Raw genomic sequence first — 14,417 nt, forward strand, 5'->3', positions numbered from 1 at the left:
TTCTCCTGATGACCCCGAAAATAACTTAAACTACACTTTCAGTTTTGATCGTACAGGTAAGACCAATACATCAATCGAATCTGTAAAGGGTCTACTTTTATTTATATACATGAATAACAACAAAACTTTATGCATTTACAAAAAGTAAACAAACAAGGTGCGCTGTCTGTAGCCTTGGTCTGTGGTGATCTTCATTTAAAAACGCGTCATTAAAATGAACTGTAACTCAGCAAGTACTCAACAAAGAGACATGAGAGATCTATAGAAAGCTTGACATGTCTACTTTTAAACTATGCAAGTGCTACCGAAAACAAATATTCTGTGATAAAGTAATCCATATGTCTCCCTTCATTATAACTTATGCAACCACACCCAGCGCTGAACGCGCTATAGATATTATAATGTTCTACGTGAAGCTCGCGTCATGTAAAAGCCCACACAGCAAACAAAGCAGCGAGACTGTTCTTCAAGGTTTTTTTTTATTTTACTGTTTACTTCGCGCTGAGAGGTATAAGACATAATTCATAAAACATAATTCACCCCAAAAAGATTACCTAGGATTTGAGTTTTGGATTTTCTCAGAAAAAAGAATGAAGTGCTTTATCCAGCAGAGATCATAAACATGAGTAAGTGTTTATATATATATATCTATATATATATATTGTCACAGAGCTACCCTCTGCTCTTGTGACCCCTTGTTAGCCCTTTCAACAAACACATGTACACACATTTGGTTTGTAAAAGATTCTTTATTTACCTTGAAGTACCAGCAACAGGAGAGATGGATTAGCCACAAAAATGTATACCTACAACTATACTGTTGTGTTTCAGACTGGCCACCTGAGCACTTACTCAGAGGACATTTAAAGTTTGCTACAAACTGTTGATTATCGCATGGATCAGCATATATGGGGGCGGCCATCTTGATTTGAGTAAAAGACTGGAATGGACTTTTCTCATGCTTTTTATACCTGTACTGTGTTGCATCATGGGGAATGGGAGATACCAAGTATGGTGGGAAAAGAGGGGGAATTGGTTTGATGTTATGGATGTTTATTTCCTCTAATCACTATTGAAGTTTATGTATGGAAGCTTGTACTGTTATTTAAATTTGTGTGGTGAAGGAACTGGTTACTTGATCACATACTATTGTGACTTGGAATGTATTACATGTTTATGGTCTTAATTACTTTCCCATGTGATTATTGCTGAGAAATGGTTGTACCCAGGTGTATAAATTCTCACAGAATTGAGTGATCAGGAGGGCTAAGACTGTTGGTAGTGAATGCAGTATCTGCTGAGTACTCTAATTGAAGGTACGGACCTGATACAAGGTTCTTGTGTTTTTATATGGAAGTTTTTTTCCTCTTTTTGAATTTTTCATGCCTTGGCACCTGTGAGCACCCTGCACTTTGCTGGCTTGGGAGAACTTAAAATAAATACTTTAATGGCATTTAACGACCTCCATGCGTTATTCTGAAGAACAGTGAATGGTCCTTGTGACAAGTGGTGTCAGAAGTGGGATCGTTATGCCACCCAAGACCAGACAAGACCGGGTGGCGGTCACAGAGGCGCAGTTGGGAATGGATCAGGAGCCGCCCAGTTCTACGGAGGTACAAGAAACAGTGGCTGCCAGTAGGAGTGACGCAGTAACTACTCTTGCAGCGGATCCGGCAGAGGGAATTGTCTCAGAGCTGGCCGGCCTGGTTAAAGTTCTCCTGCAGTCCCAAGCCGCCCGTGATGATCGAATGGAGCAAGTAATGGTGAAGCAGGACCAGCGTTGGCGAAATATGCAGCACCAATTTCAGCAAATACAACATCAGGTGATCCAGATCCAGGCTGAAGGGGACCAAAGGGAAGGTCAGGCTGCGTCTACAGCTGCAAGCCCAGTGCCAACCGGAGAAGGTATGTCATCAGGAAGCATCGAGCCAAGATTACATCCCTTGACAAGAGATGATGACATCGAGCAGTTCTTGACAACATTTGAAAGGATGGCCACTGCGTGCAGATGGCCTCAAGCCAATTGGGCAATCAGACTTGTTCCCCTGTTAACGGGTAAGGCACGTGGTGCCTATGTCGCCATGGATGGTAATGATGCGGAGGACTATGATCAAGTTAATTAGGCGATACTTAAAAAGTATCAGATAAATGCAGAGATCTACCGGCAAAGGTTTCGCTCATCAGAGATTCTGCCAGACGAGAACCCCCGTGAGCTTTATGTGCGATTGAAGGATCTCTTCTCAAAATGGGTGAAGCCAGAGAAGGGTACTAGTCAGCAATTGTCCGAACTTATTATCTTGGAGCAATTTATGCGAATGATAAGCCCTGACATGGCAGTGTGGATTAAGGAGCATGATCCAGCTACAGCAGAAGAAGCAGCCAAGCTTGCAGAGACGTACATGGCCGCACGCCGGGAGGCCCACCACAGCTTTGGAGGTCGAAGTCAAGGATGGCCAAGTGTACCAACTGTTGGGAATCAGGGCGGTGTTACTGCAGGAAGTGGATGGAGAACGCAGGCCAGTGGCATTCTTGAGTCGAAAACTCTTCCCTCGAGAAACACGCTATTCGACAGTGGAGCAGGAGTGCTTGGCCATTAAATGGGCCACTGATTCACTTCGGTACTATCTGCTGGGAAGACCCTTTGTGTTAGAAACCGACCATCGAGCTCTGCAATGGCTGGAGCGCATGAAAGACTCTAATGCCCGGATTACGAGATGGTCTCTTTCTCTACAGCCCTACCAGTTCACTGTGAAATACTGCCCGGGAGCTAGGAACAAGGTAGCTGACTTTTTGTCTCGAATTCCAGAGGAGGTACATACTAAACTGGGTTCTTTGACCCCGGTTCATGGAGGGGTGGAGCTTTGACACTTGTGACGACAGTAGTCGTCTGCAGAAGGAGGGAGAAGTGTCACAGAGCTACCCTCTGCTCTTGTGACCCCTTGTTAGCCCTTTCAACAAACACATGTACACACATTTGGTTTGTAAAAGACTCTTTATTTACCTTGAAGTACCAGCAACAGGAGAGATGGATTAGCCACAAAAATGTATACCTACAACTATACTGTTGTGTTTCAGACTGGCCACCTGAGCACTTACTCAGAGGACATTTAAAGTTTGCTACAAACTGTTGATTATTGCATGGATCAGCATATATGGGGGCGGCCATCTTGATTTGAGTAAAAGACTGGAATGGACTTTTCTCATGCTTTTTTATACCTGTACTGTGTTGCATCATGGGGAATGGGAGATACCAAGTATGGTGGGAAAAGAGGGGGAATTGGTTTGATGTTATGGATGTTTATTTCCTCTAATCACTATTGAAGTTTATGTATGGAAGCTTGTACTGTTATTTAAATTTGTGTGGTGAAGGAACTGGTTACTTGATCACATACTATTGTGACTTGGAATGTATTACATGTTTATGGTCTTAATTACTTTCCCATGTGATTATTGCTGAGAAATGGTTGTACCCAGGTGTATAAATTCTCACAGAATTGAGTGATCAGGAGGGCTAAGACTGTTGGTAGTGAATGCAGTATCTGCTGAGTACTCTAATTGAAGGTACGGACCTGATACAAGGTTCTTGTGTTTTTATATGGAAGTTTTTTTCCTCTTTTTGAATTTTTCATGCCTTGGCACCTGTGAGCACCCTGCACTTTGCTGGCTTGGGAGAACTTAAAATAAATACTTTAATGGCATTTAACGACCTCCATGCGTTATTCTGAAGAACAGTGAATGGTCCTTGTGACAATATATATATATATATATATATATATATATATATATATATACATACTTGTATTAGTTTTCACATAATGTGTTAATATTTTACTAGTTAGACTTTTTACAAACTATAATTCCTGTCTAGATGTGTTTCACTTGATTATACATTATCTAAATGTTCATCGGTGCTACTAGTATCAGTGATCATCACAATAATGTTAATAATGTAGTTTATCATTTAGTTTATTTGAGAGCACATAAACAATATACACTTTGGAAATGCTAGTTATGTGATGTTCATTTATATATTTCAACATTACACAATACCAGTTTGCTAAAGCAGTAATATTGTAAAATATTTTTTATCAGCATCATTACTCCAGTCTTACGCCAAGTGTAACCATATACACTGTACCATTCAAAAGCTTGGAGTCAGTATATATAGAAATTAAAGCACACAAGTAATAAATAAAAACTATTAATACCATAAAATGTTGCAAACGATGCTGTCCTTTCAATTTATCAAAAAAAAAAAAAAAACAGAAAAAAATATTCTCAGCTCTTTTCAACATTAATAATTGTAATAATAATAACAATAAATGTTTTTTGTTTTTTGGTAGAAAATCAGAATATTAGAAGGATTAATGAAGGATCATGTGACTGGAGTAATAATGCTTACAAATTCGCTTTGAAAGTCTTTGTTCCAAATAAACTGTGTAACTACACTTTCAATTGAATCTCAAGTTATTTTGTGGGATAATTAAATATATTCTAAATAAACTACAAACATAAAAATATATACATTTATATTGTCCTCACATTCTTTCTTGTAATTCTTCCCTCTCAGTCACACAGCTGACTGGACGGCTCATTATGCATCTCATTATCAGGGCCTTTGTCTTCTCAGGACCGGTGTAAATCACAATAATATTCATGATAGTTGATGCCTCCTCGTATATGACTCTTACAAACAAAAAGTGTCTTAGAAAATTTAAATCAATCTATTGTTTTCTGTGAGTGAGTAAACAAGATGATTTTCACATCATTTTGAAGCAAAAGTTCTAGGCTCAACAACTATTAGAACAAATATTCTGTATGTGTTTTATGACCTTATTTCAGTGACTTCAAATTTTAGTTTTTCACTAACCACGCATAATGCTGTTTTCTCAAAAACACAATCATGTACATACATGTTATTTACATATTATTGTAGCACAGTTTGTACTGAATACAGTGTTTTCAGACTTTAGCCATGTACCGTATTTTCCGGACTATAAGTCGCACTTTTTTTCATAGTTTGGCTCGTCCTGCGACTTATAGTCAGGTGCAACTTATTTATCAAAATTAATTTGACATGAACCGAGAGAAATGAATCAAGAGAAATCATTACCGTCTCCAGCCGCGGGAGGGCGCTCTATGCTGCTCAGTGCTCCTGTAGTCTACACTGAAAACACAGAGCGCCCTCTCCCGGCTGTAGACGGTAATGTTTTCTCTTGGTTCTTGGTTCTAAATAAATGCGACTTATAGTCCAGTGCGACTTATATATGGTTTTTTTTTTCATCATGATGACGTATTTTTGGACTGATGCAACTTATACTCAGGTGCGACTTATAGTCCGAAAAATATGGTATATATTTATAAGCAACTGAAAAAAGCACAAAAGTCAGGGCATGTCAAAACTTCTCCAGGTCCCAAAAACCCCCTTAGACCTCAGAGGGTTAAACATGGAGCCTACTGTCATTACAAGGATAGATCACCCTGAAATTTCATTTCTGTCATTATTTACTCACTGTCACGTTGTCCCAAACCTGTATTTATTTCTTAGTGGTTAACACAAAAGAAGATATTTTGAAGAATGTGGGTAAACAAACAGTTGCTGATCCACATTGAATTTGATAGTAGCAAAAAATACTATGGAAGTCACTGTGGACCAGCAAATGTTTGGTTTTCCACGTTCCTCACTATAGCATTTATGTTCAGAAGAAGAAAGAAACTCATTCAGGTTTAAAACGTTTGAGTGAGTAAATGGTGGTATAAAAATAAAACACTATAAAATAATTGACAGACCGCTGACAGAATTTCTATTTTTGGGTGAACTATTCCTTTTACGTAAATAAAACAAAACACAAAGACAAAAATCATTCATTGCTCTTGACTGAAGAAATCTAATACAGTTGCTTTAGGAATCAGTTTATATAGTGTTTTTGTTTTTATATTTGTTCATTAAATATCTTGAATGCTCCTAAAAAAATAACTGAAAATTGTACCTGAAAATAAAGCACTATTTTTGTCATTCTTTTATCTTTGTTATTAAAAAATTAAGAAAAAAGATTTTTATCTTCGCCCTCTTTGGCTTAAATATCTGCCATTGTTTTTTTTTCTTTTTTTTCTTTTTTTTTTACCTTGAAAGGCTTTGTCTTTATAATGGGGAAATTAGTTTGGCTGTAATGCTCAGACAACCTGCAAAATAATAAAACCAACATGACAAAGCATTGTGATAAAATCGTGAATCGTGATATTTCTAAACAAACCCGTGATATGATATTTTTTCCTTATCGCCCACCCCTATTTCAAATCAAGATTAAATGACATCATGCCATATCCTACATATATCCCTCACCATCATTTTTCTCATTCCTCTTCCCTTGTTAAAAGCAACACCGTCAGTCGAAAGCGCTGCATCATCTTCTTGTCTAGGTCCCTTAAGAGAGATCATCAAGATTACTTACTGTTTTCACTATAAATCTTTGCAATTGTAAAATGTGAGAATGGCTTTTGCCTGTAATTTATCATAGCTTTAAAGAGAGGACAGGTTGAATAGCCCCCTGCTAGTTTTCATAAAGCAACAGAGCGCTGATGCAATTTTCCCAGTAAATTGTCATGACAGAAATCAGTTTATGAGAAGATTTTGTAGATAAGTGTTATGAATACTGTGACACAAAATACAGTTTTGGCTCTCTTAAAAATGTCTGAAAGCCAGCATATTAGAAAACCAAATAAAGGCAATTGACAACAAGTTGCTAAATGTTATCTCTTTAACCAGCTATGCTTGAAAAGTAAAATTCTGTCATTTACACATCCTCATTCAACTTGCAACTTGCTTTCCTCTTTGGAACACAAAATAATTTACATATTTTTTTTGTTGTTGGTTATACATTGAAAGTCATTCCTATTTCATGTTCTATAGAAGAAAGAAATTCATAAAGGATTAGAATGACATGAGGGGAGTAAATAATATCAGAATTTTAATTTTTTAATAAATTTTTTAATTTTAATATTCATGCATCTATGCATTACACTATCTGAAAATTACGAATGCTAGATTAAAATGCATTATAAATAATGAATTTCATCTTATCTACCTTTTGCTTTTACTCCATTGTACTATTTGAATAGCTGGATGACTGTATAACCTGGCACGTGTGACTTTAGGCATTTAGCACCTGTTGCTGGTAATTGTGCTGGAGTTAAGCACATGCCGTGCTCGTCTGTGATGGCGGTTCAGTCAGAAGCTAGACTGAAGGGAGAGGAGGAACACAGAGATAACCCAGACACTCTCTCTCTAACAGATGGACTAATAGCATAATTAAGTATCCGTACGCCCGGTTCCTGTTTACTGTCATGTTGCTAAGCAATGACATCAGCCAATCCCTCCGTCCCTCCATATAATCCTGCCCCCTCCCTCTCTCTCCCTCTCTATCTCTCCCACATGTATTCATCCCGGTAACAGTCTTAGCGTGCTGTAGTGGTCTAAGCGCAGCTAACAGGCAGACGGCATGACCACAGTTTGCTGGAGCAGTCCACAGCCTCTCATGTAGCCCACTTCTGCGATCGCAAACTCACACACACGTGCACTTACACACCAAGACACACTCAGTTGCTCTTCAGGGACACTAAGAGATTACCAGAGCAAAGAAGATTTGACTTTTGTAGCTTGTATTTTTTTTTCTTTGTTTCTTTTTTCTTTTTCTTTTTTTTTCTGTTACCACCCACCCTTTGCCGGGTTCAGGGGTGGTGGCACATCCTCAAAAGGGCTGCATGAATGACACAACGCAAAGGCGAGAAGACGACCATCAGCATTCAGGAGCACATGGCCATTGATGTATGTCCAGGTCCCATTCAGCCCATCAAGCAGATATCTGACTATTTCCCCCGTTACCCACGGGGTCTGCCCCCCACAGCTCCTCCTGCCCTTAGTCGCGCCGGCTCCCTGCGGGGCACCACTACCAGCCAGAAGTCGGAGGACCCGGCCGCGGAACCCAAACGGGATGAGGATGACCTGGACCAAGCCTTTGGTGCCACCGCGTTCGTGGCTAACAAGAAGGAGGAAGAGCCGGACGTGGAAGGCTATGATTCGGACGACTCCAGTGAGTAGTTGTTTCTGACTCTTTGTCTTTGTGCCACTCTAGAATTGACAACTGTTGCCTCAGATTCCTCTGCCTGTTTGTTTTCACTCACCTGTATTAATGGAGCTCCATGGAATGGCAGCTCTGGTTTAATTTTTGGAAATGACTTGAATGGTTTATTATGCATGTGATTATTTGTGTTCAGACAGTGATCGTATTGACGGGTCAAGCATTTCCCTATACTGTGCTTTTTTGTGTTTGTTCCATTGATCGACATATCTTTAAAGTGATTCTTGTGAGCATCAGGTGCGAGTCATCCGTTCTGTTCCGTTATCTGCAGAGCTCTTGTCTGTCCCAGATGTAAATCCTATTATGGACCTCTGCCTGCCTCTCCGTTTGGAGTCTAGTTTTCAATCATGGCAGCCTGTAGACTAGATTAGATAGAGCCCTGCGGTCTCATGTGGTTATTTTATCATTATCGTGCTCTGTCTTAGATGGAGTTAATCCATACAGTGCCGAGCTGGATGTATGTGCCTGAGTATGTGTGCTGGTATCTTAACATCTTAACATCCTTAAAATTAGATTGAATTACCTGAGAAGCAAGTACATTTTAGTTTCAATGCACCCTCTGTAAGATTTATTTACAAGGAATAGTTTACACCCCCCCTCAACCTCATGTCATTCCAAACCTGTATGACTTACTTTCTTATGTGGAATACAAAAGAAGATATTTTGATGTGAAAGTCAATGGTGTACAAAACAACACTGATCCCCACTGACTTCCATTGTATGTACCCAATAACACGGAGATATTTCTCAAAATATTTTCTCTCATGTTCCACAGAAAAAAACAGTTATACATATTGAAAACTACATGAGGGTGACAGAATTTTCATTCATAGCTGAACCGTCCCTTTAAGCAAGACATATTAGGGTTGATGGATAACAACAACAAGCAATCTGTAGCACATTAACTGCCCAAAGATTATCTGAAGTGCATCTTTGTCCTAGTGTAATTGCACGCTTTGCTGTCGACCGCAGTAATCAATATCAGTCTCTCATACACAACAATCTGTCACAGGTTGACGAAATGTGCTGGACAATATAACCAGTCCTTCACCTTTCATGAGGCAGTGTAATGCATGTAGATATGCTGTATCTGTGAGTGTGATCTTAGAAGCAGAGGATCGTGGTACTGCGGTCTGGTGCGCCTGTGTTTTATGATGATAGATTAGCATGGAGCTATTGCACTGTGATTCATTGGTGTGTTGCTCTAGATCATAACACTCTTCCTGTTCTCTCGATCTCACCTGTTGTCTGAATCACAATACACATATTAGTTGCACAACAGAGAGAGAAATTAAATCCTAACCTGACGTGTTTGTTATGTGACTGATGAAATACAAATAAGCCAATTATACTAATTTGCCAGAGCATTTAATGGTTCGAACGTCTCACGGGAAGTTTAGCTGAGTAAGTTAGAGGAAGAAAATCGTCTCTGAGGGAACAAACTTGAGGCTTTGCTAATGCAACAGATGGATTACAAGGAACTTCCACCAACATTTGGCGATGGTGTCTCTGCCAACAAACCGTTTATGAGTTGAGTACTACAGAACAGATTGTAAACAGAGCAGTCTTCTGTTTCAGACCTTATTTTAGAACCAGATCCAAAAAAAACTGGTCTTGAATTTTAGCTGAGCACTTTTGTCAGTTTCAAACATACAACTGGTTGCTTCATCAGTACATAGTATCCAAGCTTGGAAGAATTAAAAATAAAATGATGAATTCCCATTTGGCTTTGAAACCCCTTACTAAATACCACCTGTTTGTCACTCATGCTGAAAGCCTCACTGACCTCTCAACTTGAGTTAACTAAACAAGGATGCTTTGGGAAAAACAAGCCACTTTGACTGATGCAATCCACAAAATACCCATGAGTACCTGTGAGCTCTGTACCAGGGAGGCAGGTCCTTGGGGTTGTGTACCCCTGGTGGTTTCTATACACAGCTAAGTGTCATATTCCTGACGGTATTTTACAAGAATAGTCTTCAGATCTTCAGTCAAATGGGGCGTTCACATCCACAGCCTTTTGAACTGATCAGCATTCATTGGTTTTGAATGGCAGTTGCTGGATAGTTCTGCCTCCAAACACAAACCATTCGGTTGAGCCATGCTCGGTTAATATAGCTTCTTTGCATTTTGATAATGCTTAAGGGAAGTCAAAACAATGAATGGGTTTCTTACATTTGTCTCTGCATATTAAGATGAACTTCCTTAGTAGTTAACAGTAGTGAGTAAAGTGGTAATGAATAATCACCTGTTAGTTCTTCAATAATTCCTTATTAGTTATGTAGTAAGTAAGAAACAGTATTCTAAAGTCTTACCGTGTCTTTTAACCTTGAATACATTGCATTACACCAAATACACAAAATAGTGTTATTTTTAGCAACATCATATGACCCCTTTAAAAGGTTATTTCATCCAGTAATGAACATTGGCATCATTTACCCACCCTCATGTCATTCCAAACTCATGAGACTTAAGTTTATCTTTGAAATATGAGTAGAACTATTTTAATGAATCCTGAGATTTTTCTGTCCCTCCACACAACCAAAACTTGATCCTAATTAACGAATTGAGTGGTTTAATCCAAGTTTGAAGACACATGATCTCTTTATATGATGAACAGATTTAAAATTTAAGCTTTTATTCCTTAATACACATGCATAGAGCACTTTATTTTTTCTCTGATCAATCCAACATGACCTTCTTAGCCATGAGTAACCTGTATTATTCTATTAGAATCTGATATAGAGATGGCATGAGATGCACAGAGAGATTATAAAACAACTGTTTGTTTGTCAAACATCTGTCTCACAGTTACATAAGCGATTATGTTTCAGCCTGGAATGTCACATGCAATTGCATATTTTTGTTCAGGAGGTTTAGTGGTTTAAGCATCATTAAATATACTGTACCTGGTTGAGTTGTGACACATTACTCTTGCAATTAAGACAGGCCATTACTGGGAAATTGCACTAAAGGTCAATTGTTTTCTAGATATTGGTCTGTCAGACTGAAAGCAAGAGTTGTGTGTTCTAGATACTCTATTTGTTGGATTACATAATTTAAGAACTGAAGTATTCTTTTTTTTCTTTATTTGGTTTAACTCTGGGGTGGATGGACTTTTAAAGGATTAGTTGATGAGACAAAATGATTTTGCAGACGTTCTCTTCGTCATTCACTAGAGTTTAGAAAGGCTGGCTTTAGTGTTGTCAGACAGTACTGGAATATACCCATGGTTTAGCTGTGTTTGTGAAGACTGTGTGCTGATGGATTTGATTTCCAAATCAGTTTGATGAATTCTTAGGATGGGAGATGCACCTCTAGACCTTTTATGGCAATCCCAGAGTCACATTCACAACGGAAGTGAGCCTGTGGTTTTTTTACTAGTGGCATATCTCAAGCCAATAATGCCATAACTCCAATAAGATATCACTCTCCCACACGAACAATGTGTCCATAATGATCAGGGAGAACACCCTCCAGCACAATGAGGACACTGGGACATCATGTCCTGTTCTGTTTTCATGCTTCTCTTAGAAAACATGACAAAAAGAAACACCCCCTTTGTATTTTGTGTCATCATTTCAGATCAGATCCTATGTGACAGTATTTCTTAACTAATTTTGCTTCAGAAACTATCATGCAAATAAAAACAAATGATGTTTGGTCTTCCAAAAGAGGACACAACTAGAAATCAGTGGTAGGTTGTATTTACAACACTGTTCCAAAACAGTTAAATCCAAACATTCAGATGTGTGCAGCGCATTTTACGGAGGACTGTCTCCTGAACCTGGGAAGGCTGTGCACGAAGGTTGTTTCTATAAAGTGGGACAAGTCCAAATTTGCAAGGACAGTCTGGCACTTCTGACTCACAGTACTGTAAGTACTTTTTAGTATTTAAAGAATTTGCCACTAACGATTCAAATGCATTTTTTGAGCAGTATAGTGTAGAGCTTGTTGTTTGCCGTTTCTCTGATTTTTCTTCCAATGCACTGCGTAAAAAAGAAGTATATGTCATTATAATCCATAATTATGTCCCCACTGGGTGCAACAAATGCCTAGTTTGTAATGGTTTTTATTGTTTTTGTCTCGTCGCGCCAGGACACAGCATCACAGTATGTTAAGGGACGTAACATTTCCGTCACATGCTTGAAACATTCTGCCAATCACAACACAGTGGATAGCTGGCCAATCAGAGCACACCTCACTTTTCAGAATGATGAGCTTTGTAAAAATAGATAGTTTCAGAAGTGGGGGGGGCATAGAGGAGAAACAATAATGTACAGTATGGAAAATAACGGGTTTTTTAGGGTACCTTAAACCGCATAAACCCATTGAATTACACCAAATACACAAAATTAAGTTATTTTTAGCAATGTCCTATGACCCCTTTAATACATGATCAAAAAAACATACACATTACATTAAAAGTAAGCAAGCAACCAACCAACCACCCTAAGCACCCTGCTTCAAATCAGTACAGATGGTACCCAACTGTGCTGCAGGATTCTTCGATTAACAGAAAGTTCAATAAAACAGAATTTTATTGAAATAGAAATCTTTCTTTCTATCTTTTGATCAATGTAATGTGTCCTTGCTGAATAAATAAAAATATGAATTTCTTTCCAAGAAAAACTAAACCCAAACTTTTGAACAGTAGTGTACTTCATAAGCAATAAACAATTTGATATGTGGTCCACTAACACACACACACAAACACACACCCTGGAGGGAGAACTTACTTTAGCCGTTTGCCATATTGGTAAATTTGCATGATAAAGACTTAGATGTTAATTGATACAGAAAAGTGCAACACCAGCTGAGCAGCCCCCCGCCTTAGTCCAATCAAATCACATCTGATCACAGATTCATTAATAATGCCCCATACTGCATAAGAGACATGGAATTTTTTTTTTTTAAATAACGTAATTTATCAGTCTTTTAATGGGGCGATCTTAATTTTATAAATGGGAGATCAAGATGAATGCTTTACCCTAATTGAGACAGCATTTTTATGTCTAAACTACATGCTCTTGACCTATGGAAACAAAGCACAGTACTTACAGCATGACAAAAATAGACACTGTACGTTAATTATGTCATTTTCATCATCTACAGTTGAATTGATCTCTACTATTATAATGCATCATCCGTTAGCAGATACATGTTATTGTAGCAGTGCCATTCTACCACAGATTGTACAGTCAGTCTCCCTGACACATAAAGCGAAGGCACGCTCAGGTATAAGCAGGGGAGGATTTCCTGAAAGCAGGCTACAACCTTCTGTCGAATCCTATTAAAGAGCCTATCTGCAAGCTGTCGTGAGATAACAGATAAAGAGAGTAATAGACTGTATTTTTGGGGCTTGACTATGGAAAACGCATGCTATGTTTAAACGGTCAACTCTAGAGATATATTACTAAAAACTACTGGGTTGTGGGAAACAAATAGATTTTTTTTCTCTTCTTTTATAACTTTTCAATTGTCAGTCACACTTTATTTTAAGGTCCAATTCTCACTATTGCAAACTGTTGACTACGACTTTTGGCTTAATAAACTTCTAATTTGCTGCTTATAATAATTAGTAAGGTAGTTGTTAAGTGTAGTATTGGGTATAGGATTAGAGATGTAGAATATGGTCATGCAGAATATGTGCTTTATAAGTAGGTACTAATAAATAGCCAATATGTTAATAATAGGCATGCTAATAAGCAACTAGTTAAGAGTGAGAATTGGTCCCAACTGTATGCTAAAGTGTTACCCACTTTTCTTGTACCTTTCCTTTCCCTCCCTGTTCCTTTCTTTTCATTTCCTTTCCATTGCCTGTTTCTTTTCTTTTCCAATTTATTTATTTTCTTTGCTTTGCCCTGCCCTGCCCTGCCCTTGCCTTTGCCTTCAACATTTTTCTCCTTCACTTTGTGGATTGAGTAGATATATCATGGTCTGTCTTCCTGAAAGTCATATCTGCCATCTGTGGCTAGCATTGATGGAATTGTCATGTTTTTTTGTTTGTGTGTTGTTTGTCACATCTCTGTGTTTTCAGAGAGCTTGCTGACAGATTGACAGATGCAGTTGTTGACAGACAGAGCGAAGAGTGGAAACATGCCATACAGTACATGAGTTTCAGAGATCATTAACAAAATGAGCTTTTTTTAACAATAGAAAGGAACACAAAGTAGAAATGCATCTGCACTAAAGGCCTGTAAGGCTTTTACCCTGAAGTGTTCAACCTGTGTGCACTGATGTTGATGTTATTCAATGAGAAGGCTGCTTTGAAGCATT

The 14,417-nt window shown here is 38.4% G+C and overlaps 1 protein-coding gene across 1 annotated transcript in view; it reads left to right on the forward strand.

Annotated features, from left to right (window-relative positions):
* The first annotated feature begins 7,474 nt into the window (after positions 1-7,474).
* Positions 7,475-14,417, forward strand: part of LOC132140881 (double C2-like domain-containing protein beta) — a 121,216-nt gene continuing 114,273 nt past the window's right edge. Inside the window, exon 1 of the mRNA XM_059549934.1 lies at positions 7,475-8,090. Within this exon, the coding sequence (XP_059405917.1) occupies positions 7,766-8,090 (325 nt within the window). The 5' untranslated portion in view covers positions 7,475-7,765. The remainder of the gene's footprint in view (positions 8,091-14,417) is intronic.

This window comes from Carassius carassius, chromosome 5 (genome assembly GCF_963082965.1).
Source record: "Carassius carassius chromosome 5, fCarCar2.1, whole genome shotgun sequence".
NCBI classification, from domain to species: Eukaryota; Metazoa; Chordata; class Actinopteri; order Cypriniformes; family Cyprinidae; genus Carassius; species Carassius carassius.